The sequence below is a fragment of the Rhinoderma darwinii genome, chromosome 8, assembly GCF_050947455.1.
Source record: "Rhinoderma darwinii isolate aRhiDar2 chromosome 8, aRhiDar2.hap1, whole genome shotgun sequence".
Lineage (NCBI taxonomy): Eukaryota > Metazoa > Chordata > Amphibia > Anura > Rhinodermatidae > Rhinoderma > Rhinoderma darwinii.
In genome coordinates, this window is record NC_134694.1 from 11,518,610 (window position 1) to 11,545,391 (window position 26,782).

Consider the following 26,782-nt stretch of genomic DNA (forward strand, 5'->3'; position numbering starts at 1 on the left):
TGATGCAGCTCACAGATTGTAAAACATTTGGTCTTTGTCGTTTTTTTTTCCAAGAGAATTCTTGCTTTAAGATAGAAATATAAGCAAAGATAAGCTCTGGCATAGATCTGTATCAGTCCCTCTGCATCCCCTCCTAAAATGCAGCTTTTTAAAGTGAATTTCCATATTTTAACACATTCTCTGCTAATTCATTTTATAATATATCTTAATAGGGGTCGGAGCTCTAGTTTTGTTTTTTTTCTGATACAGAGCACCAAATCCCCAGCATAGCCATAAAGTTACATGCAAAAATTAGTATGCAGTAAGCACCTAAGCTCCCTCTAGTGGTGGCTGCAGGTAGCTTATATTTTACTATTTGAAGTGGTTCTCCACCTTTATCGTGCGGGGGTGGTCTGACCACTTGGATCCTTTCCGATTAGCACACAAAAGGTGCTACCGTTCATCTGTACAAGCGGCTTTGCCTGATTCTGCAGCTCAGTCCCATTCAAGTGGACACAATAAAGGGGACACGGTGCTCACAGGAGGCTGAATCCCCACCGTTAAAACATTGATGACCTATCCATAGGGTAGGCCATTAATGTATAAAGTTCTGGGGAACCCCTATGACCATGAGGAGGACTTGGAGCTCTGTAAAGTAAAAAAAAAAAAAGAGTTGGGGTGCGTGGTTGAGCAAAGGGAACTGGTTTTGAAAAGGCCCCTTTTTAAGGGACTGCTCTATAATACCAGCACCCTATATTTAGCCGTGCTGCCAAGTAATTGTAAAATACTGACTTGCTTTCCCTCTCCTTATATACACAATAGAGATATCTATTAATGTTCTATTACGTCATTCGATCTATCCAACCCTTCTAAGTTGTTGTTTTTGGGTTTGTTATTTTTTTGTGTTTCTTTTTTTTTTAGTCTCCTTAGAACCAAACTTTTTAACACTAAATGATCCCATGTCGGAGGCTTTGACCTGCGGTGGTCCTATCTGTCGAGATGAATCTGGGGGGGGATGGGATAAGTTAATAATCCACATATATTCTTTTCTGCGCTTGACAAGCTTCGGTGGCAGCATCCCTGGCAGCGTCTCTCGGCATCCATCTCCGTGAAGATGAGGCACAGGCTGTGATGAGGAGAGAACATGTATCATGTCAGGATGACAACCCCCTTACAGATCTCCATTATAATTAGCAGTCCCGATCCTCTCTGTACGACTGTCACATACCAGAGATTGGGGGGAACGTTCTGTTTACAATGTCAGAAAACTTTTATCTGCTCCTGCTCACCGAGATGATTGGGGGTCCAAGCTCGGAGATTCATGAAAGGGTTACTTTTGGAAATCTTTGTGCATCTTACCCACCTGACAGAAACTTTCGGATGAGTCATTGTACAGTTTATTTCCATCCCTATTTCTTTTACGAACTGTGGAAAGCTCAGAATATCTTCTCCCCCTCTCCCCCTTCCACCAATGTTCATCTGTTGTGTTTGACGTGCTGTCATTTTTAGATCAGGAAAGAATGTGTTATGTGCCGGAACGCGGCGTCTGTCTTCAACATGTCCTACTTTGGAAAGTTCTACCTAGTTGGGTCAGATGCCAAGAAGGCGGCTAACTGGCTGTTTACTGCAAACATTGACAAGAATCCAGGTAAACAATCAACCCAAGGAGGAAAGAAGAAGCATTGTATGAGGTTTTACTTAAGAGAGTCCCCATTACGTAGACCAAGAAGTAATACAGAGTTGGCTTAAAGAGGACCTGTCACCTTTCCTGACATGTATGTTGTAGCAAATAATTATATTCCCCATGAAATAACAATTCTGGAGCATCTTTTCTTAGCTTTCTATGTTGTACCGTTCCTCTGTTATTCCTGCTAGAAATTTATGAATTAATTGACAACTGGGTGTTAACAGTTGGGGGTGTGTCCCTAGACCGACTGACACTGTCCAATCAGTGCTCAGAGTGAGACTGTAAGGACACGCCCCTTTGACCAGGGAAATGGTAACACCCAGTTGTCAATTATTCATACATTTCTAGGAGGAATAACTGAGGAATGGTCCAATACAGAGTTCTAAGAAATGTTTAGTTCATGGTGCATGCAAGTATTTACTAAAATAGACACGTTCGGAGGGGTGACTGGTCCTCTTTAAAGGCTATTAGACCTATTTGTATAAAAAATAATAATAATATATAGAGAATACAGAACAGCTATATATCCAAAAGTAAAATACATTTTTAATGAAAACTAATTAGGAAGTTATACAAATTACACAGAATTTTTTTTTTTTAAAAAGCCCTCAAAGTTGTACATAGCCTTTAATGCAAAAATATTTGAATATAATCTCTAAATAAGGATATAATATCTTAAAAAAAATAAACAAACCCCGTAGGCCAGTTTGGATGGACAAATTCTGTGGTGGGCCTCAGTCTCTGATGTCAGGGACTGGTGTAGGAAGAAAAGTACTGAGCAGCTCTCACTTGACAGCTGCTCCATTCCTTGTTTTGCAGGAGGATCAGAGTATTGTCCTCTTATGTGATCTTTCGGAGTAATTTTGAAGTATTTTAATACTCTTTCCTTGGCAGGGGAGGCAGCTGACTTCTTAACTGCTGCTTGCCTCCCTTTACTGCCTCTTGATCTAGCTGTATTTGGGGATATATACTATGTCCCTGGTGACCCAATGGAATATACTGAGCCCTGTCACCAACGTCTCATTGGTATTTACTTCTCTAATGACCCATTGGCATATGCTCTGCTTACACTACGGAATGTCTACGGTTTTCTTATATCCCATGTGTAGGATCAAATAAAGAGAAGGACACCACAGCTTGAAAAAGACCCTGTGAGGGGTGAAACGTTGTGGGTGATGTGTTTGGTGAATTAAAGACCAATTTTGCCACTGGAGTGCTGCGGTGTCCTTCTCTTTATTTGGATCTGCTATTTCTCCTGGACTGGGACTATCTTCAGCGAGCAGCCCCCCGAAGTTGGGATTTCTATGTGGTCCATATGGTCTGGTTGTGCTGCTGATATTTATTTTTCTCCATGTGTAGGTTCAACCGTATACACCTGCATGTTGAACGAGGGTGGAGGAACAGAGAGTGATCTTACCGTCAGCGTCCTTACACCTGAAGGGTCTCCATCGGTTCTTGCACCAGACTTTGAAGGTGGGTATTCAAGAAACTGAATGAGGCCAAGAAACCTATATCGCTACATAGTATGCTCGATATATTAGTTTTATATGTATCTGGGGAGAATGACGTTCCCACATTCTCCTTAGTGGGACAGTATGTATAGTAAAATGCTAGGTTGGCGTATTGTAACACATTATCCCGGTGTAGCCAAAGCCTTGTGTCAACACATACAGCTATATTCGTCCACATAGATTGTGCCCAAGGGTTTACACTGCTGAGAGAGGGCCCTATAACCAACCAATATAGTACCCCTCCTTCTCACGTGGGCTCCTAAATGACCACTCGATACCACAAGATGATTTGGTACCAGGACACCTCACCTTCCATGACCTATAGAGGTGACACAGCCTGCACCCATGCCAAGTATGCCACGTTTTGTGCTAATCTGTTAGCTAATGAAATAATGAATTGGAAATGGGCATAAAACTCAGTTCTGCTGGATCGCATTATATTCCGTTAACAGTTGGGTTACGTATGATCCCTATTAGTTGCCACAATTCTTATATGCGGCTCGGTTGACCTCTGAACCCTGGCTCTCTCTTCCGTCTTTGTCTTTGAAGCTCTTGTTCTGATGTTTTCGGTCTCATCAAAACTGATATGAACATTTAGCGATACGGTCTACTCCATTTATAGCCAGTTCAGATGCCGCTCGCTGTGACACACTCTCTATATTTTGTGTAGAAGTTTTTTTTTTTTTTATGCAGCTACATGTCCTAGATTAACTTTTTTTTTTTAATTTTTTTTATTCTTTATTACATGTTTCTGAACAATTTTTGCAGTTTGGCATTATCCTGCTGAAAGAGGGCACTGCCATTAGGGAACACTGTTACCATGAAGGGGCGTACTTGGTCTGCAGCGATCTGCTCTGCGGCTACGCAGCCCCATATACAGCAAGATGCGATGCTCTGCGTGTTCGGACATCTTTCTATCCTAGCAGTAACTTTTTCAGCAATTTGGGTTACAGTAGGTCTTCTGTGGAATTGGACCAGATGGGCTAGCCTTCACTATCCACATTCATATGAGCTTTGGGCGCCCATGACCCTGTCAATGGTTCACCGGTAGTCCTTCCTTGGGACTGTATAACGAGAACACTCCACACCGGTTGTTTTGGTAATTCTCTGAGCCAGTCTTTCACAATTTGGCCCTTGTCAATGTCGCTCAGATGTTTACACTTTCCCATATTTCCAGCTCCCAACACACAAAGTTCAACAACTGACTGTTCACTTACTGCCTAATATATCCCACCCCGTGACCGGCGCCATTGTAACCAGATCATCAATGTTATTTACTTTATCTGTCAGTGGTTTTAATGTTATGGCTGATCGGTGTAGGTTGTCTTCTTTGCAGGTGACGCTTATTATCTGGCCATCGGTGGAGCAGTCGCTCAACACAACTGGAGCCACATCAACAACATCCTTCAAGACAAGAAGTTCAAGTGCCAGCTCATAGACTGTTCTGAAGATCTAGGGATGATCAGCGTTCAGGGGCCTGCCAGGTCGGTTATTAGGACCTACTTACCACAATACTTCTGGTTGTTGTGGTCTATGACACATTGAAATATGATCACGGAGCTCTCGACTGTTCCATATGTAGAAGGTCGATCAAGAAGGTCTCCGTGCTGGTTTTAATTGGGTCTTCTTTACTATATGTCTGATAGCGTGAAACATTTGATAATCTGACGCCTGGTAAATCTGTTGGAGTTTAGGACTTTTGGGGCTTATTTAGATGACTGTTAAAATTGTCTGTGTGAAGGATGCTTTTTTTTACGATCGTCACACGGCTGCATGTATTTCTATGGGGCTATTTACACGGCCGTTTAACGGACTGTGTGAACGGCCCGTGAAAAAAATAGGACATGTCCGTTTTCACAGATACCTCAATAGACTCAAGGCTGAGGGATCTGTGAGAACGGGTCCCGCATGGGTGCAAATCGGCCATGAAAAGCAGCCGTTTTTCACAGCCGATTTGACACAGGTTCGTCAGAATAAGCCCTTACTTGTAGGAACCTTTGATGGGTACTGATAGAGGATGGGTTCAGAGCACATCCCAATGAAAGGGACCTCGACTCACTAAACATGGATATGTTCAAGGGTTTGCATCGCCAGTGGCTTCCCCGCCCAAGAGTCAGACTACGCAGAGTGGGCTTGGTGCCACGCTTGGCCATCCTGCTTTACATAGGTGGCTTCATGAGCCACTATGGGTGGCCAGACGAATCACCTAATGCGAATGGTAACCAGTCAAGAGCACTCAAAATGAATGGGGTATTGTGTGTGCGCAGCCCATCACCATGCGCACGGAACAAATTCTGATACAAACCGATTATATCTAATGTATTTATAGTGAAGTTTCTTTAATCCGGCATTTGCTAATCCAGACAGTTTGATAATCTTGCAGTTCTGTGCTGCAAATCAGTGCTAGATTATCAGTCATAGACAAGTATATAATGAATACTTGATAATTTTACCGCATGTGTACATAATATTAGAACAAATATTTTTTTTAAAGACCATTGTGCCCAAGGCAAGTGCCTGCTGTGGGTATTCTGAATCCCCTCTGCCACTTAAAATGGCATACCATACCCAGCATGTTCCTCCAAGCATATTTTCAGAACCAGCGACAAAATGACAATTTCTTTGTACTGCGCCTCCCTCCTCGTTGCCTGGCGTAGACAAAAATGTTCTTTGTTAAATCGTCAGAATATTGGATGTCCTATCCTTAGGGTCGTTCTGTGTCACCTGCCACGTTGGCTTAAAATCAGCAAGATGTTTCCTTCCTGGCAGCCCCGCAGTCCAAATCTCTTTTGAACTAGTATCAATCTTTAATGCGTGTGGCTTGCACATGTGTGTCCTCTAACAAACAGCCTGCGACAGGGCGAGAACCAGACATGTCACATTAAATCCTAATAACACAGATTATTGCTGCTGTCTGAATCCAGAACTGATCTCATGCTGCTTACCTGAATTCACATGCAACCTTGTCGGCCCTACGGCCCTTTAAATAGCCTAACCCCGCAAGAGGTATATATTTAGAAATAGTCAGAATGCATCAAAGTCAAACGTTGGTCTTGGTGACCCCCTTTAAAGTGTCGCTCAGCCTTTCTTGTCACTATAATTGGGTTCTCTGCTTTGGAAAATGCCTTTTTGTTAGACTGGTCCCCCAACTATAAGCTGATCGCAGGAGGCCCCACTGTAGGCACTTTTAGTGACCATCTGTAATCCGTTCAATTTCCCTTCAGCGCCACCACAGGAGAAATAAGGTATTACATGGGTCTCATTGAAATCAATGGGGTGAACACGTAAGACACAGATGTGCAGGGTCCTCCAAAGCGCGAGATGGTCTTTGTAGCCGCTTTCCACTTTGGCTATTAGATGAGGTTCCTGAATGGGCCCCCCTCTATTAACGCTTATCAGATTTTACGGTCGGCTCAAATTTGAGCAAGCGCTATTTGAAAATAGTTCCCCCCACCTCTCTTAGAACCCCCTTGGTCTAATAGAAACCCCTATGTAGGCTATTACCTCCTATGTAGGCTGTAAGTGTTCTGAGGGTCGGGCGAAAGTGCCATGATGTGAGCCCTCTCGGGGCTTGTAATTGGCCCTAAGGGAGGTGGTTAGCACTATTACCCAGTGAACGTTACATTATATTGCGGTAAACATTTTTATTCGGTATACCCTTTATAACGGGTTGTATTTCCATTTCATTGCTAGACTTCTCTCTTTATACTGCTCCACCGGATAACTCTTCTATAACATTTTACAGCTGTGAATTAAGACGTTTCTGCATACACAAGCTGGTAGTGTTAAAAGATGGATGCAGTTTTATTTAAAGACCTTGGGTCGTCCACGTCCGTCAAGTTTCTTATTTATTTATCTGTTTCTGGGAAAGATGGGTGAAAACCATTAGGGCCACCATTCCGGCATAAATAGCCAGGTTTGCTTTTCAGAACTCTGGGAAAGGTGGGTGACAGCCGCTGTGGGAGCTGTTCTTGTGGTCATCTTGTCATCTAGCTTCTATGGAAATCGGCCCTTTATTCTTTATGCATTGATTTCCTGCTCCGCTTTGGTGGACTTTTAGACCACCTTAGACTCCAATAGACCATGCAGCCGAGCTGTAGTCACTGCTCATAGCTGCCACCTAATGGACAAAGCTAAAATGCATCCAAAAAAAAAACCCCAAATAGCAAGAATTACCACCGGATGTGACCACCCCCTCTCTAAGGACAGTTGCCTTGACGATCGCTCCGAGTCTACCCTCCACACCCCCAGCCATTACCGTTGGGGTAAGTTTCGATTCGCCATACATTTTTGCTACAGGGGGAAATGTCTTACGGCGCCATGCAAATTCACATCTGACCAAGTGAAATATAGTCGGGCTGGGATTGCCAGAGTACTAGCCACTCATACTGGGCATCTCCCGGCTCTGGCTCACAGAGATGCCAAGCAGGGTACGTCCATTTATGATGTTCATATGACCAATAGGCCATAGGTTGTCGTCATGAGAATACACGTTTAATAGTACATTAGATTGTGAGCTCCACGTAACCTTCTGTGTTCTCTGTCTTCAGTCGCTCCATTCTACAAGACGTCTTGAAGGAAGATCTGAGCAATGAGGCTTTTCCATTCTCCACACACAGGATTGTCACGGCTGCTGGATATAAGGTACAAGTAGCTACTGCCACTTCCATGTCAGCAGGAGAGGGGAATTCTGCTCATGTTGTGGGGGCGCTTATATGATTATGTAGGAGAGGACTGATTAAAACATGGACAGTGTCATGAATATGAGAGAGCTGCTAGGAGGACCAATTACCAACAGCAGCACAGAGTACTTCAAGAGCTTCACAGGCTATGACTAAGAGCCAGCCTTAATTTTTTTTTTGTTGGTTGCATTCGTGTCGGGTTAAATAAAAATGTCTAATTTTGGCTGACAAGGTGCTGGATACATTCTTTACCAGCATAGTGCCAAGGGCTTGTTACATAATCCTGACGCAGGAGCCAAGTGCCCCTGACGTGTTTTAGCCTCATGTCATCTGCCAGTCCTAAAGTTCTGACCCTGGTGCTAGGTTTCATTAAAGGGGTTGTCCACTTTTACAACTCCAGCTTGTTAGAAGGGACCCCCAATAATAAGCCGATCACATGGTATCCTGTTCCTGGGTCCCCCAGCAATCAGCTGTACTTTGTGGGGAAATTTGGCAGCAAGTTTTCAATTTAACTACAGCACCCCCACAGGGGAAAGGAAGCATTACTCCGTTCTCATTTGAAATCAATGGGCTGTCTGTGTAATGCATAGAGTAAGAGATACTCTTTGTAGGGGCTTTCTCCTCTGGGCCAATAGATGAGGGTGCTGAACATTTCTTAAAGGGGCTGTCCAGTTTAGAAGAGTCATTTTCATGCACCTTATTAGGAAAATCTGAGTTATGAGGGGGGTCCCCCTGTGCAGATACTCGCCAGAGTGGAGAGCGGTTACAAATCGTGAGAACCTGAGAGAGAACCTGTCCTGTCCTGCATTACACAGACAACACATTGATCTGAATGGACACCGTGTAATACTTATTTTCTCCTGTGGTGGCGCTGCAGAGAAATTTTACACTTACTGCAAGGTTTCCCCAAAGTTCACAGCTGATCTCTGGGGGTCCCAGAAAAGTAGTGGAGATTGTCCAAAGTGGAGAACCCCTTTAATAAGATATTTGAAAATGTGTTTTGTAAACCCGACAACCCCTCTAAAACTGTGGGTCCCCTCGTGTCATAGTAGCATTGGGGAACGACCTACAGAAGGCCTCACATCCACATGACATAGACCGTTACCTTAATCCTAGTTAGCTGGTTCAGCCCTACACCCTACTTTTTCCTTTTATATTGCTATTCTGGGTCTGCAGGTGCTCGGAATTGTTCAGTGACCCCCCCAGCCCCCTAGCAGCTGTGTTTTGTTAAAAGCTTCCCTTTTGTAACCCAAATAGACTCTCTCAGATCCTCCCCAGCTATATCCTTCCATCTATCTCCTTGCCTGACTGATCTAATAGTATAATGGAGAAAAGAGCTCCTGGCTTGCCCAGCGCACGGCCCCGTGTGCAGAAGAGCTTCATAAAGTACGCTTCTGACACAATCTGAAGGACTGGGAGACAAGTGAGGGGTTACGTGAACATCATCTGCAATGTACGCCGTCTTCTATCACACACCGTGAAGGATTTGTGCGTTTTGTACTTCATTTAACTCTGCTGGTAGCAAAAAAAATCCTTAACTCCTCATGATGTTTCTGTACCTGGGAAAGAAAAGACACAATGAATATTTTCTAGGCCTTTGGCCCGTATAGAACATTAACAAAGTGAAAACTTTCCCCAGTTTCCATTCTGACGACTTTTGGTTGTCAAGGCCCCTCCTCTTTGAGCTTTACATTCACGTTAGTCTGTCTTCCTTTTCTTAGTAATGGCATAAAATATTGGTGTCGGGGCCCTTAAGCATTACATTTGTTTTAAAGTGAAGATTAAATCTTTAGCGGCACCAACCTTCATCTGGTTTGCATGTCCAGCTTTAACCCTTAGTATCCCCCACCAGGAGTGCCTCATTGCTGGCCAACCATGATGCGGTGATGGGTGGATCATGAATAACGTACTGTATATTGTAACCTATACATTCTCATTATCCGTCAATGTAACAATACATTCATCGCAGTCTTGTCACATGCCACTTCACAGAGGCTACTTTGAGGGTTGATAAACTGGGCAATTGACACCCCCCCCCCCCCCCCCTGTTTTCTAGGGGCACTGGTAAAATTAGACCCAGCAGTTTAACAGTGGAATGGAAAAAAATTGTACTCCAGTAGTCGAGCAGAGTGCATATTCACACTCCTAACCGCACAGTCCTCTATGGAAGGGAAGCTGAATGTGATATGGACTCCTTCAGCAGGACCTTGGTGGAGCCTGGAGAATAACAAGTAACACTCATTGCCCTAGACCATCCGCGACTTTATTATTAGCCCCTACACTGCCCTAGATTACAACAGACTTTATCATTCGCTGAAACACTGCCCTAGACTACCAGGGACTTTATTGCCTGCTCCTATACTGCCCTAGACTACCAGGGACTTTATTGCCTGCTCCTATACTGCCCTAGGCTACCAGGGACTTTATTGCCTGCTCCTATACTGCCCTAGACCACCAGGGACTTTGTTGCCATGCTCCTATACTGCCCTAGACTACCAGGGACTTTGTTGCCTGCTCCTAGACTGCCCTAGACCACCAGGGACTTTGTTGCCTGCTCCTATACTGTCCTAGACTGCCAGGGACTATATCATTAGCCCCTACACTGTCCTAGACCGCCAGGGACTATATCCTTAGCCCCTACACTGTCCTAGACCGCCAGGGACTATCATTAGCCCCTACACTGGGACGTTCTTGATCACTCCTTCACTGCCTGCTCCTACACTGCCCTAGACTACCAGGGATTTTATTATTAGTTCCTACACTGCCCCAGACCACCAGGGACTTTTCCATTTACCCCATCACTATTTAGACACCGTATTCAAGTATCATTTGGATACTGAATGGCACTTTTTATTTGGGCATTAATTGGCGGTATTGTGTGGGACAGAACTGGCACTGTGTATGAGCACTATATGGTAGTATAATTTAGATACCGTATGGAGGCATTATTTAGGCAATGTATGGTGGTATTATGGGGGCACTGTGTGGCAAATGCCTAATTGAATTGTATTGGCAGTATCTGGGTATACAAATTTAAGTAAAAAGTGCATATCTATCCCTGATATCCTGGTGATCATAGGGGCCTACTCTGCTTGTTGCCCAGGGGCCCTTTTCCTATAAAATTACTGCAGTAATGTAAAAACGGCCAGATTTCTATATGGCTCCGACAAGACAAGGGACGGTCTTCTCGTCTTTTCTACCTGTCCGTATCAAACTATTAGACGTCTGCTCTACACATTATAGGGACACTCTGATCTCTCTTTATTTAGTCTCGTTCCTTGACGTTGCGTATGACAAATGGTGTAGTAAAAAGTCCCAGTTTATCCAATGCGGCGACTGCTGGATAAACTATTCCGTGTGGAGAAGATGACAGGATCTCCATCTATTTATCCGTAAATCTTCCTGATTAAAGTCTGATGTTGCGGGGTTGCCTGTCATCAAACCCCAGGGAACCGTTCCAGTCATTCATTAATCAGCGCGCAAGCAAAAACCACAAGACCAATCAATATTAAAGCAACTTAAAGCTCCAGCATCATACTTGGCTTTATGAACAGCAGCCATATAATGGAGACATTGGGGAAGATGATTTTGGCCTGGTGGCAACCGTTTTTAAAAAAAAATCATTATCCATATGCACCCTCTTTATGGTGTATAGTGCCCATATAATACAATAATACAGTATACAAATACCACATAAGGTGCCCAATTACAGCTATTTAAGGGCTAGTTCACACTGAGTATTTTGGCGCTGTTTTTGATGCGGAAACCGCACCAAAAAATGCCCGAAATTGCCTCCTATTGATTTCAATGAGAGGCGGAGGCGTTTTTTCCCCCCCTTGAGTGGCAAAAACCGCTCACGGGAAAAAGGAGCGACCTTCCTTTTCTTTGGGCGTTTCCGTCTCTGACCTCCCATTGACATCAATGGGAGGCAGAGATTGCGTTTTTCGCTGTCGTTTTTGCCTGCGGTGTTCAATGCAGCAAGTGTTCTGCCGGCAGGTCAAAATCTGCCTCCAAATTCCTGAAGGAGTATGTTAAAAAGTGGCAGAACTTTTCATTGTACAATGATTAAGCTTTATTTACTCAGCCTCTCACCTCTCCTGACATGTCTGTTTCAGTAAATATATGTATTCCCCATGAAACAACAATTCTGGAGCATCTTTTCCCAACTCTGAGTTGTGCAGTTCCTCTGTTGTTCCTCCTAGTAATTATTAATAAGTTGACTACTGGGTGTGGGGGTGTGTCCCTACACAGACTGACTATACCCAATCCGTGCTGACTGGGAATATGCAGGGACACGCCCTTTGCCAATGGGAATAATAACTCAGTTTTCAATTTATTAATAAATTTCTAGGAAGAACAACAGAGCGACAGTACAACGCAAAGTTCAAATAAAATGTGGCCGGCCCATTGTGCGCTTTAATTAGGGAGTTTACTAATGGAGGCTGCCGCTAACAGTTAACCCCTTGGATAGTTACGCCTCTGATGATGTCACTGAGCAGTTAAAGGGCCAGTAGCGCATAATGAAGGGCACCACAATTCCTGCTAGGGAGAAGATGACAACCATTCCTCTGCATGGCATGATGTATTTTCCTAACAGTAATTCTTACCCCTTTTTTGGGTGGTGGTCTTCAGGAACATGTCTTGTAGCCATAATGGGCACTCTAAGCCACCCCAAAACTGTCTTGGTCCTAAATACGAGCAGTAATGATTTCTCCGAATCTGTATACATAGAGTACGTGGGGGGATGTGACGAGTTAAGTCCAGGTCGGCATTCGCTTCTGCATTAAATGCGTTAAAGCACTTTAGCTCCAGGCTGCCCCTTTGGTAAAACCAATTCTAATGAAGCAGAGAACTCCGCTCTGATGGAGTCATCCGAGAAGGTAGCAGCCACTCTACATGTGCTTCTTCTTTTTAACTCTTTATCTGCTTGTGACTCATAGGTGGCCCATAGGTGTTGTCGAAGGGCAACCAATAATTTTGACCTTGCTCTTGTTTATACTGACTATCTGATGCCCCCCTATTCCCTGTCTTCATCCAGGTACGTGCCATCCGGTTGTCATTTGTAGGAGAGATGGGCTGGGAACTGCATATGCCCAGGGAAGCCTGTGTGCCCGTATACCAAGCAGTCATGGAAGCTGGAGCCAATCATGGAATTGGCAATGCCGGGTACAGAGCCATTGACTCCCTCAGTATTGAAAAAGGTAAGACTCGCTAGACTGTGGGCATACAACTTTACCCTGTAACTTTGGGCTGCGGGGTTGGAGAAACATTGTACCCATAACTGAACAAAGAACTTAGGCGAGGCTTTATCTAAGGTTAAACGTGGGTTGGCACGAGGGTCGAACCGACATAGTAAAATAACTGGAAATCGGGAGGGAGGGTGGGACGAGTAATGGCCAAAAGAGGAAGATCTCTTCCCGAACTTTCTTTATAAACCCATAAAGGGAGGGGAGAAAAAAACGCCCATGTCCACTTAAACACACCCTGATAGGGGAAGGCCTAAGGCTGCCATAGGCTGTATGGTAAAATTGTACAGGGACGTCCCCTAGCCGACTAGCTAGATTAACCCTTTACATGCCTCCCAGTCTCTGGGCCAGCGGCTAATACGCCTGAGGGCCTCCAATAACCATAAGTGGTAAAAAGAACAGAGGTTTTCTTTCAGGACAAGTGCTACGGTTCCACCATTCTTAAAGCGAAACTTCAAACACTCCAAGATTTAGCATGTTTGTAATGATGATGATTGGAAACAATCAGCAAGCAGGATAGCTGCTGCTGCTGTTTGCAGATCTTATGGTGGCTTTATTCTAAACAGGACAGCCAGGCTCATTCCCTTTATAAATACATGATGCTCATTAACACATATATACATATAATATTTGCATGTTTTCACGTGTATTCATGTGATCAGGGCTGCAGGGGGTATTGAGATGTTATTGATCTAGTCAGACCCACAGTCTAGTCACAGCGGGGCAACATTATATGGATTAATAGTACAAAAGAGACACACAATACGAACATAAGGTCTGTCATCAGCAACTCACTGATGGTTTCCATTCGGCAACTGGAGATTTTTTTTCTTACACTGCCCTGACTAAAAATGAACTAAAAATATATAGCCAATATCCACCAAAGGTGCTGCACCATTGATGGTAATATTGATTGTGGGTGGAATTGCCCTTTAAATACATGTTGGAGCAGTGGACACCGGAATCGAGAGCACTGGATCCAAAATAAATGTGCTTCGTTGTGACATGTTTTCTGTAAGAATGCCTTCACCTGGATTCTGCTGTAGAAATTGAATTTTATGTTATCTCCGTCGCTCCCTGACTGTTTTTTTCTTCGCTAAACTTCATACATGTTTTATGTGGACTTTAAAAACACCAAAAAAGGAAGAAGAAAAATAACATTCCGTTTCTTTAGACCTTCGCTAAGTGAATTGAATGTCGAGGTCTCATTAGAAATGAAAAGATATTGACATTTGCAAATGGAGATAAATTGCCACCTCTCAAAACATTTGTCTCTGTGATTAAGATTTTATTTTTTTTTATCTGTGACATGAGAAGCCGAAGAAATCTTCATTCTCTGGAATAAAAAGAGCTGTGACACTTTTATGTGAGATCACACGGGAGACAGTTTGCTGTCATTTAACAGATGTGTGGATTTAATGAGGATCCCCGAGCAGCTCCTGTGTCACACTGAGACCGTTATTACTATGAGTCACGGATGGCTAAATAACTAGGGGCTCCTGGCATAAAAAAATTCAAAAAATAAACAAAATGATTGTGGGTTTTAATAGTAAATGATGGACAATTCGCGTTAAACACTTATAATCGTCCCAACATGAGACTGCGACGCTGCTTAATTAAAGCGAAAGCTAATTCTGTACCAAGCAGCCATGTCGAATTTGTATGTATATATATGTATGTGTATATATATATATATATATATATATATATGTATGTGTGTGTGTGTGTGTGTGTGCATGTATATGTGTATACACACACACACACATACATATATCCTTTGCAATGGCAATAGAACTTACCAGAATATATTACAGCTGACAGTCTGGTTGCTAGGGATAACGTGCCTAACAACCATAGTCTTTCTAGGGGTAGCGAAGAGTGTCTCACATAAGGTTTTTTTGGGGGGGTTGGAACGAGGGCAGGTTTTAAAGGCTATGTGCACTTTTGAATGTTTTTTTTTTTTATAAATTAAATCAATATATTTTGTGTTAGACTTTTATTAACATTTTTTTTCTTCCCTTAAACGATACAGCTTCTAGGTATCCTGTATACATGGAAGCTGTATCATTCTCTCTGTTGATTCCGTCAGTTCATCTGTACTGATAGCACGGGTGAGAGCAGGTCCGGATCAACCTAATATCGATCACATATAAGTTGATCAATATTTGGTGGATACTGTTTGTTAGAGACCAGTTCCCAGGCGAGCCGTCAGTGCAGCTGAACTGACAGAAGTGTATCGTTCCTTCTTGGCCAATTCCGTGTATAGAGGATACATAGAAGCTGTAATCTAAAAAGTAGAAGAAAATGTTAAAAAGTCAACTAGAGAAATGCTTAAACACAAAAAACATTGATCTAATGAAAGAAAAAGGTATACAGGTGGTTTAAAATGTCCCACCATTCTTATGTTGGTAAGTATGTATGCCTTATTAGACCATATTTACTTTATAAAGAGGGGTCCCCTGCTTGAGACCCCCCCCTTTTTGAACCACTGCAAAGAACGCGCACCATGTAATACTAATGCACGCAGCTCGTCCCGGAGACAACGGTTGGGACAATCTTATAAAGTGATGGCAGATCGCTAGGTTATGCCATATTATTTTTGATTTATAGGGGTCCGACTTGCATAGGCTGCAGTGCTGATTTAGGGCTGCGCTCCCTTTTTGTTTTTTCCTACAACTTTGAATTGTCCGCAGCTCTGATTTAGCGCTGTATCCCCTTCCTTCTCCAGAACGGTGGTGGTCCCAGAGGTCAGACCCCCACCGATCATAAAGTGATGGCATATCCTAGCGATTTGCCATCACCTTATAAGATGGGGGATAACCCTTTTAAGCCGCGTGGTTCTCTATCGTCACTGCTATACCTGTATGTGATCAAAAAATATAAAAGAACTGGGCAATTTGTGTTCCATGCGACATGGCAGGTGGCATACAGGGTAGCGCCAAAAATAGTCATTTACAAGGTTATTCTGTCTACAATTCCCTTTAAGTGCAAAAATATTGTAGAATCCCAGAGACGATCTGCACTCGGTTGAGGGACATGGACTTTATTTGGGATGTAGAACTTGATGGATAATATGTAATAATACTTTGCTTTGTGATTTAGAGGCGCGGTGCCCATGCTTTGATCTATGTCCTCTTCTAGGCTACAGACACTGGCATGCAGACCTGCGCCCGGATGATACGCCCCTCGAGGCCGGCCTGGGCTTTACCTGCAAACTCCAATCCAGCATCCCATTCCTTGGACGCGAAGCACTGGAGAAGCAGAAGACTGAGGGAGTCCATAAGCGTCTGGTGGGATTTACAATCAATGAGTGAGTGTTTGAAATGATTTGTATACAAGTGTATAATAAATGTAGTGCCCTTATTTGTAGACTGTACCAGTTTAGTAGGGGTACATGCCATTGGGCGACCCTCATTCTTCCAGAAGCTTTCTCTTTATTGGTGGTTTCCAATTGCTTCCATTCACCATTCCTAATCCTCCCTGACCGTCATATGAGTAGACCGGACACTTCCCTCCTACAAGATCAGCACATTCAAGTCCTGAAATACTCTGTGCTGCTAGTGGGCCCTTATCTTTACACCATCTGTCTATATCCTCCATTTACCCATCTTCCCTTTCATTAATCCGACATACTATCCTTTCCTCAGTAATACAATTAATTCACAGGCCACTGCCTCCCACAGGATCAGCACACGGTTCTCCTGAAATACTCTGTGCTGCTAGTTATCTTTCTATGGAGAGATCGAAAGCAATTTAATAAAAAGCTGATTGTTTAGTTTCGGATGTCGCCTTTGAAATTCATTCATACCATTTTTTTTATTTTACCTTATTGTCCAGGAAGGTCCCTTTATTTGGGCTGGAAGCCATTTGGAGGAATGGAGTAGCTGTCGGTCACATTCGGAGGGCTGACTTTGGATTTGCAATTAATAAAACCATTGCGTATGGATACATTCGAAATCCTGATGGAGGTCCGGTGAGTGCTATTTTCATTAACCAACCAATCAGAAATTAGCTTTGAAATTTGCAATTTCGACCAATGAGTGAAAAACCCAGTGTTAAAAATCACTAAATTAAAAAATATGATCATGGTGTGGGCGGGTGTCATATTGTAAGTGAAGAAGCAAGAGTATATGTGCTATAGAGGCAAACCATCCGGCTCCTAAGGGGCTCTCAGAGAAGGGGGCCCATCCCCGGTTTGTCGCATCCCCTTTGCTATTCGTGGTTGAGAACCTATGCAGAACTCCTCTCTATAGAAGAATTGCATTGTTAACAGGCCAACTTTCCTACCCCTTGTTTATTAAGGGGGCCCGGTTTTGCCACCTGCCCCCCCCCCCCATGATACTTAGAAGAGAGGGGCATTAAAATGGGCTGTCTATGTACAGCACTGTGTAGACAGAAGATTTATGTGCTTCTCTATATACTAAAGGAAGCAATTCCATTTAAAACAGTATTTCATGGAATTGTCGTTTAAGCAATTGCCTGATATAGTCTGAGATGTTCCAAATAAAGTGAACCGACAGTAAATGTGCGGCCAGCATTCTACTTGATCTCTCAGGCGGCACTGGTGGGGTTATATGAGCTTTTTAAGGAACTAAGCCCATTAGAATAATCGTGTAAATCGACGTGAATTCATCTGCAATGCCTAGGAGCGCACGTTACACCGTGTTTTCCTCTATAGGTGACGTCAGCTGCCGTCTATTTCTGTCACTCTGCGCCTTTTACTAAACCGCTCCTTAAAGCCTCTATTTTTGGCCAGGTGTAGGGGGCAGGTGTACTGAGAGGAGAGAAATGGTGATGTGGGAATTGGAAATATCGGAATATCACTTTTCAGTTCCTAGGGCTGTGTCTTTACCACTGGTGTAAAACTAAGCTAATGGAGTTCTTTCCTTACCAGCTTGTGTAACACTTTGCAGGTGTTTGTTAAGCTGTTGTGTTACGCAAGGTGAAGCGCTTACGGATCATTAGGTAAATATTTGGCTTGCAGAAAGAGAAAAAATTGGAGACTTAAATGGATGCTATTATTAGAAAACATTTAAAATTAGAATTGATGCTTTTTTTTGTTGTCACTGATAAAATATTGCAATTATTTTTACAATGTTCACATTGGCCACTAGATGTCAGCACAAAAGGCTGGACTCTAGAGTGGTGAAAAAAAGCATCTCGTTTTACAGCTTACTGTGAAACGGAATGTGATCACCTCCTTATCACTGGTAGGTGTAGGATTAAAAAGATTGTCTCAATCACAACTCCTTTCCACATCATAGAGCTCTGTGACCTCTCTCTGTTAGCTGCTGTATGACGTTCTTACTTTACCGGACTCAGACTGTCCATGTATTACATTGACCACCATTAATTTAAATGAGTCATGTAATACAACATGTATTGACTACAATATATGCCTGGCCACAACGTATCCAGGTGATCACGGCTGATTGGCATGGGTCTGGCTTCAGACACCCCAGCAATCAGGTGATCACCCCTTTTAATAACAGAATACCTGAGCCAGGATAAGCAGCTTTCACAATTGCTAAGGGAAGATTCTAGATAGCTGACACAGACTCACTCCAGAGTGGAGAGCGGTTACAAAAAGCATCTCTTGCTCTAGAAGACCTGTCCTGACCTACAACCCATTAATTTTGAATAGGCACTGTGTAATACCTAATTTTCCCTGTGGCGGTGCTGCAGGGACATCAAACATTAATTGCCAGACTTGCCCAAAGAGTACAATTAATTTCCAGTGGTCCCAGCAGAGGACCCTTTGTGACGAGCTTATTGTCGAGAGACCCTTCCAACCAGTAGGGAAAGTCCAAAATAAGAAAACCCCTTTAGGGTGGTGACTATAGAAATGAAGAAGATATTTCTTGCCCAACAACAGTTTAGTAGAACCCAGGAGATGACATTGTTGGTGGTCCACCAATGTTAGAAGGAAGGGGCTGACATGGGGGTAGTAGTTGCACATGGGTACTGAGAGAACCAGTATTATAACTATCACATTCTAGGTAGGGGCCCTGCTACAGATTTTGCATTGGGGCCCAGGAGCTTCAAGTTATGTCTTTGAGGCTTAGTCCATCCCTGGGTTCAGGTCCATTACTGATAGACCAGAAGGTCCTATCTGGGCCCGGATTGTCATACTATAATGGCACCAAGTACCAGCCTTGTCCACGAGGTTCAGCATCAATCTCTCCTCTAGATCACTTAGTTCTGAAGTTTACCCTTCATTTGGGTTGTAATTAACCCAATGAGGATATAGTTTTCTACTGTATCTTGTACTTGAGTCCTAATTTTATCTGGTAGCCCAGGGTACCCTAGTTCTTACTGCCTGAACCCCTTTATCCTTTGTTGGAGATTTCTGTATCTTGGACGTAACTCTACCTCGAAAGTGACTTTAATGGCAAATCCTTTATCATTTTCATGCAGAACGACCCAATAAGAGATATTTTTGGTGAAATGTCTCAGACCACTAATGGACCAGAACAACGGAACATAGTTCTCGGAAGCTTCCAGTATACTTTTGCAATGTCTTTAGTCACTCTCTAACTTTCCATGAGCCTTCTAAAGTCTATTTCTGAATTTATTGATCTTTTAGCTGTTGACCATGTTCTTCAGAAGCCATGGCCACCATTAATATAATAGCGTAGTTCATCATATAAATTGGTCCGGTGTATTGATCACTCTGTTGGCCGCGACAGCTTTTTTTTTTTTTCATCTCAAAAGATGAAGATTCTCCCGGATTACCCAGAAACGCTCATTAAGGAAGGGGCACAAACTATACGATCCATCTTCCTGATGCTCTTAAGACCCGTCACACACAATACTTGCTGTGACTTATCAGTAAAATAAATTTGGCATCCTATAAAGACACCACGGCACATCTCATTCCATACCAGCTGTTTTATGTCCCATTCATTAGCTAACGAGCTATTTTACAATGCGGATCCAGCTGGCGCGGCCCTCTGGAGAACATTAGAAGTTGACGTTGGTTCACTGGTTGTTCAGTCTCGTACAAAACGTGGACAGATAATCAAGACCTGGGGGTGATGGGCTCAGCACTCGGGAGCGGACCGCCTGCTAGGATATTAATCTACCTATAAAGCGGAGGTTTCGGCACTTTCTGTAAATGTCGCTCTCCTTAAATCTAGCCGAAAATAACTATTTGAGGAGTGAGAGAAATAATGTGAGGCTGTCACATCAGATCAGGCTGCATTGATAGAAACAACTCTGATAGCAGAGCCCACGTCCGGCCACCATGACATGCCATTTACTGGTGAAACAAAACAATTCCTCACCAGCCTTAGCTGAAGGGGGCGCCACAGCTGGCCTGGCACCCAAGGTTTGCCTCCACCATAAATCTTGATATTGTATTGCAGTATTTAGATATTGTGTAATGCTATTATTCGGGTACTATGTGTGGGGAGGAGTTGTTTGGTCACTATGTTGGTATTATTTGAGCACTGTATGGTATTAACATGGTGTGGCACAGCTACTTTGTATATAGTGCCACCACCGTAAAGTGCAAGAACAATATACTTTATCTAGGCAACTGTACGGAAGTGTCCGGCGAATGTGTGGCACTTATTTGGGCACCATACTGTACACTTAGAATTAGGCAGTGTATGGTTATTATACACTGTGACCGTACACAGCATGGGGTGGCACCTACAGAAGGCACTGCAGGGTGTCGTTTAACCAGCACAATTCAGGTAACATATTCGATGAGCGGAAATTACGTTTTTAATTTCTCTGGTGCCAGCACAGTGCCAAAGTACCCTGGCAGCAGTCAAGTCACAACATGCTCCATCTCAGCCTGCCTTATTAATCAGATTTTTCTAGTTTTAAATTAACTTTAACTTTCAATAGCAATTGAAATCTTATGAAATTCTACAGAAATCACGTCTTGTATCTTCCTTCAGGTCACCATGGACTTTGTTCGCAGAGGAGAATATGCCCTGGAGAGGATGGGGGTGACGTATCCTGCAGAAGCCCACCTCAAGTCCCCGTTTGACCCCAACAATAATCGGGTCAAGGGAATATACTGAACTGGTCTCAATGACACAAAAACATCATGAGAGCCACTTGTTAACCCCTCCTCAATCATGTAGCATTGCCTGAAGAGCTTGGTGATGTATCCATGTTACCTATGCATGATATCACCCATTTTTAATGAACTGATCAAGATGCCACCTTGGCAGAAAGTACGAAAAGTACATACAGGTTTAACTTTACCTTTAAAAAAACGTATCTAAAGCTGGATAGATAATGGAAAGAGTGACCGGCTATAAACTAATCTTTTTTTTCGGTGGGGAACATGTCGTCAGTAAATTGGATGTAACATAGGCATAGTGCTGGTCCATCGCACCCGTTACATTGGCTTGTTGTGTGCCCTTGCGCCCAGTGGTGTATACCCCCAGACTTATATCAGAATTTAATACTAGGAGAGCGCTGCAGCTTTAACATGGAAGAGGGAGACCAAAAACTTAGACTTGGGCTGGGTTCACACGAGCGTGTTATGTCCGTAATGGACGGAACGTATTTCGGCCGCAAGTCCTGGACCGAACACAGTGCAGGGAGCCGGGCTCCCAGCATCATAGTTATGTACGACGCTAGGAGTCCCTGCCTCTCCGTGGAACTACTGTCCCATACTGAAAACAAGATTACAGTACGGGACAGTTGTCCCGCAGCGAGGCAGGGACTCCTAGCGTCATAGATAACTATGATGCTAGGAGCCCGGCTCCCTGCAGTGTGTTCGGTCCGGGACTTGCGGCCGAAATACATTCCTTCCATTACGGACGTAACATGCTCGTGTGAACCCAGCCTTACGGTATGTTCACACGCTTATCAAAAACGTCTGAAAATACAGATCTGTTTTCGAGGGAAAACAGCTCCTGATTTTCAGCAATTTTTTTTTAAGCAACTTGTGTTTTTCGCAGCCGTTTTTCTACAGAGTCAATGAGAAACGGCACAAGAAGTGACATGCACTTCTTTTTCGCAGGCGTTTCTTTTACACGGCTGTTTTGAAAAATGGGAGCGTAAAAAAAAAAAGCCCCATCGGAAATTAACGCTGTTTTTTCTCTTTGAAATCAATGGGCAGATGTTTGGAGGCGTTCTGCTTCCGGTTCTTCGGTCGTTTTTCGTCCGTTTACGGGCTGAAAAACGGGCGAAAACAAGCCGTGTGAAGATACCCTAACTCGTAGAAAATAATCAAATATGTATATTTTTTTTACAAAGGATTGGTCAGCTTTCTTCCAGTGGCTGAAGTTCTAACTTTCTTTTGTGTCACTTTGGGAATGTAATGTCCTGTACCCAATGCTGCCAGTCCCGCCATGTTGCGTAAATCCCATTCCACCCCTGCTTGTCTCAGTTTGACAATTTTTAGAGGGTTTCCTACCATAAGCGTTGGCATATTGGTTAGCTGTACCACCAATGTGTGGTCTGTGGAGGTTTGATTACTGGACCCACACCGATGCCTAAAACAAAAAGGGCCCTGTTCACCTGTTTTCCAAAAAGGTTTTCGGATTGCCATGCTCTCTTTGTTCTAGCTAATGGTCCAGCAGTTCAATCAGACATTGGTATCATGGTGGCGCTATTAAGAGTCCTGTATAGCAGTAATTTACACAACAATTTCCCTCAAGGCTTTAATAAGAATTATTTGTACTGGGAGTAAAAGGGCAGATGAAGATGGAAGATAAAAAAAAAAAATCTCGTTTTTCATATTTGCACTTTCAAAAATGCTTACAGTTTTGTTTTTTTAAGGTGATGTACAGGATTAGAAAAACATGTCTGCTTTCTTAAAAACAGTTCACTCCAATGAAGAAAAGGGGGTCAAGTTGCAATACTACACCTAGACTGTGGGCCAGTGGGGCGCTGCTATTGTGGATTTATATTGTTTTGGAGTTTTTCCCCCATCATGTCTGGTAGAACATGGCCATACTCTGGATAACTATATGGTGGAACATGTTTCTTTTACAGAAGTGGGGTAATTGAACACCCAATGCAGGTTTGACACATTGTTCGTGCTCTGCGGGGGTTTGAGAACCGTGACTGCTCTATGATTATGACAGCGAGCGTGCGTTACCTTTGTCAAGCTGTCTCATTGTGAGCGCTGACGGCAGGAAAACTCTAACAATAGCACCAAAAAGGTAACGCGCCGAGCCGAAACCCCCATCACTATGCAGAAGACTCCTAAACTCCGCTATAACTCCTGCCTCGTTGCATATATTCTCCTTCCCTATCGTATTGTTACCATTTCCCAGAAAATAATTAAGCGAATTGCCAAGGTTGTTGCATTCTGAAAGGCGATTGTCCAGTTAGTGTCCATAGGAGTTGTCACCCAGCTTTGCAAAGATCCTGAAAAGCAGCAATAGGAATAGAAAAAGGGTAACTGAGTTAAAAATAACTTTCTGTATAAGTTTCACAGTTGTTCTACGATTCTCGCATTCTATTCATGAAGCAGGAAGCTCTGGATGAAGTGTTTAATTTCTGGCAATGCTTTGGTGTGACGAGGCAGCATTAACATTTAGTTTCTTCTAAGATGATAATCGCTGCTTTTATTTTGGAAAACATATTCATCAGTAAGTAACGCAGCATCTGTGGCTGTAGTCTAGGGGGGCCTCCTGGAATAGTTCCTTAAAGGTGAATAGGTTGTCACTCTGTTCGCCCACTGCCGGTCTCACTGACAAAACAAAGTCCGATCCTGGCACCACTGAATTAAACCCCTGACATTAGAGTTTTTGCACAATTTAACCTTTCCGAGATTCATTAGCCATTCAGTAAAGTCCCAGGAGGGCATTGCCAAGCTCTGGTACCAGCTGTCTGCCTCTTCGTATTCATGTATGAGAAAGTTCCAAACAAAAATATGCAGATTATAATATTTTTCTGGAGTCGGTGAAATGTAAAGACTTCACTGAAGTTTTCAGTTTCTTTTGTCACAAGTTCCCGCTCCTGCCTGTGCTTTATAATTCCCCAGATTAATTTGTAAACTGGCATGGATACCAATGTCTTCAATGTAAATACTTCACAGCCCCTTGGGAGAGATCAATTAGGAGGCCAGGTTTCTTACAGGAGTCGAGTACTGCTGAGGAGGTAGAGCGCTGCTTTAATATTTTTCCCACAGCTAAGAGCTCAACCACATGCATTACTCTGAGGCACAGCTCAGTAATTTACATCGGAATGCTACATGACAAAGAATGAGGCTGATGTAATCAAAGAAAAGCGGAGAGGTTGGTTACTATAGTCAATCAAATTAGAATATAAAGCCATGGTCTGATTGGCTGCTATGGTTAAAGCTCCTCCCTATGTTTTCAGTGCAGATTGACTATGCATTTGCATGAATTCTGGGTGACTGTGTGACAAAAAGACAACTCCATAGCGTTCTAAATGGCTGCTGTAAATTAGCTACTTTGTTCATAATCTCTCCTTGTAGCTTTATCCAGACTTGGCTGAGAAAATCCAGGACACAGTGATGGGACACGAAGCGTTCTCAGAAATTTTGATTTCTGAGCAGAAACGTACTTAACAGATTCTCTTTTATGTTGTCATGAGCGGTGTGGATTGGTCTCGAGATTTGTTGGAAAAGATGTCATTTATATGTAATGTTATACTGAGAGTCTGGTTTCCATTGGGCCTATGAGTTCAGTGGGCGGTCCTACTCAATTACTAAATCAGGAAAGCTGTCAATCATTAAAAGAAACCGCCCACTGGGCTTAAACGCAGAGTTGGCTGGAATCTACATCAAGAAATTACAACTTCTTATAAGTCTGTTTCCATGAATCTATAGATGACTCGACTCTGCTCCTCTAAACTGAATTGAAATATTATCTCACACAGACAACTTAATATAATGCTAACCTAATTTTTTTTTCAGGAATTGGTCCATACATTTGTTGTTTACAGTTACATCTATTATTATTGCAAGAATCTATGGATAATACTTGCTGTGGCAGGGCTACGGCAACAGCGCCTCCCACTTTGATCTTGCTCAAAATACTGACATAGTTATCATATTTATAAGGAATGAAGGAACATACAGAAGTGGCAAACCGCTTGTTCTAATAAGAAGATGCATTTTCATGTTTTGGACATGTTTTAAGCCTTTTCTAGATTAATAGTGACAGTGATTAAATGGGACAGTATGGTGATTTTAGCTATTTAACTATCTCTCCATTTAAGTCAGGGCTATATAGTGAAAGTTTTTCTATTCCTTTAATCCAACTTAGTCAAATATATCTTTTGTCATGAAAATACTTCTATATTGGCACTTTATAGACAATAGAAGTGATGCCTTGACATGTGGCATCACCCATAGGTTGACAGCCAAAGTATAATACAGTACCGGAAGAGAAAAACCATTTTTATTGCACTATTTCCTTACATGAAATTTCCTCAATATTCCAAATTCTTTATGTTAACAAGGGCAGGCCCGGCAGACATGGAGTTCTCTTGGGATGGGCAGCTTGTGGATGTTTGCGGCAAGGCTTGTTTGATCACTGGTAATGGCTGCTTTTCCCACTCACCCTGAAAATGATAACAGAGAGCAGTGAGTGCAAAACACATCTACAAAATTGTGCGTTGGGAGGGTGGGATGGGAGGGCGGGCAGGCGTTGGGAGGTTGGGCGGGCGGGCGTTGGGAGGGAGGGCGAGAGGTTGGGAGGGCGGGCGAGAGGTTGGGAGGGCGGGCGTTGGGTTTTGGGAGGGCGGGCGTTGGGTTTTGGGAGGGCGGGCGTTGGGTTTTGGGAGGGCGGGCGTTGGGTTTTGGGAGGGCGGGCGTTGGGTTTTGGGAGGGCGGGCGTTGGGTTTTGGGAGGGCGGGCGTTGGGAGGGAGGGCGTAGGGAGGGAGGGAGGGCGTAGGGAGGGAGGGAGGGCGGGCGGGAAGGAAGGAGGGAGGGAGGGAGGGAGGGAAGGCGGGAAGGAAGGAGGGAGGGAGGGAGGGAGGGAAGGCGGGAGGGCGTTGGGAGGGAGGGAGGGCGTTGGGAGGGAGGGAGGGAGGGCGTTGGGAGGGAGGGAGGGAGGGCGTTGGGAGGGAGGGAGGGAGGGCGTTGGGAGGGAGGGCGTTGGAAGGGAGGGAGGGAGGGCGTTGGGCGTTGGAAGGGAGGGAGGGAGGGCGTTGGAAGGGAGGGCGTTGGGCGTTGGAAGGGAGGGCGTTGGGAGGGAGGGAGGGAGGGCGTTGGGAGGGAGGGAGGGAGGGAGGGAGGGCGGGCGTCGGGAGGGAGGGAGGGCGGGCGTCGGGAGGGAGGGAGGGCGGGCGTCGGGAGGGAGGGAGGGCGCTGGGCGGGAGGGCGTTGGGAGGGCGCTGGGCGGGAGGGCGTTGGGAGGGCGTTGGGAGGGCGGGAGGCGGGAGGGCGTGTGGGAGGGAGGGAGGGCGTGAGGGAGGGAGGGAGGGCGTGAGGGAGGGAGGGAGGGCGTGAGGGAGGGAGGGAGGGCGTGAGGGAGGGAGGGAGGGCGTGAGGGAGGGAGAGAGGGCGTGAGGGAGGGAGAGAGGGCGTGAGGGAGGGAGAGAGGGCGTGAGGGAGGGAGGGAGAGAGGGCGTGAGGGAGGGAGGGAGGGCGTGAGGGAGGGAGGGAGGGCGTGAGGGAGGGAGGGAGGGAGGGAGGGCGCTGGGCGGGAGGGCGTTGGGAGGGCGCTGGGCGGGAGGGCGTTGGGAGGGCGTTGGGAGGGCGGGAGGCGGGAGGGCGTGTGGGAGGG

At 44.3% G+C, this 26,782-nt stretch overlaps 2 protein-coding genes across 3 annotated transcripts in view; one reads left to right on the plus strand and one right to left on the minus strand.

Annotated features, from left to right (window-relative positions):
* Nucleotides 1–21,409, plus strand: part of SARDH (sarcosine dehydrogenase) — a 44,586-nt gene extending 23,177 nt beyond the window's left edge. For both annotated transcript variants that reach the window (XM_075835082.1, XM_075835083.1), the window contains exons 14-21: nt 1,489–1,627; nt 3,026–3,139; nt 4,514–4,661; nt 7,728–7,821; nt 12,898–13,060; nt 16,247–16,415; nt 16,943–17,078; nt 21,016–21,409. In XM_075835082.1, coding sequence (XP_075691197.1) covers nt 1,489–1,627; nt 3,026–3,139; nt 4,514–4,661; nt 7,728–7,821; nt 12,898–13,060; nt 16,247–16,415; nt 16,943–17,078; nt 21,016–21,141 — 1,089 coding nt within the window. In that variant the 3' untranslated portion in view covers nt 21,142–21,409. The remainder of the gene's footprint in view (nt 1–1,488; nt 1,628–3,025; nt 3,140–4,513; nt 4,662–7,727; nt 7,822–12,897; nt 13,061–16,246; nt 16,416–16,942; nt 17,079–21,015) is intronic.
* Nucleotides 21,410–25,308: 3,899 nt separating this feature from the next.
* DBH (dopamine beta-hydroxylase) overlaps nt 25,309–26,782 on the minus strand; it is a 47,991-nt gene continuing 46,517 nt past the window's right edge. The window contains exon 13 of the mRNA XM_075835084.1: nt 25,309–25,615. Within this exon, the coding sequence (XP_075691199.1) occupies nt 25,484–25,615 (132 nt within the window). The 3' untranslated portion in view covers nt 25,309–25,483. The remainder of the gene's footprint in view (nt 25,616–26,782) is intronic.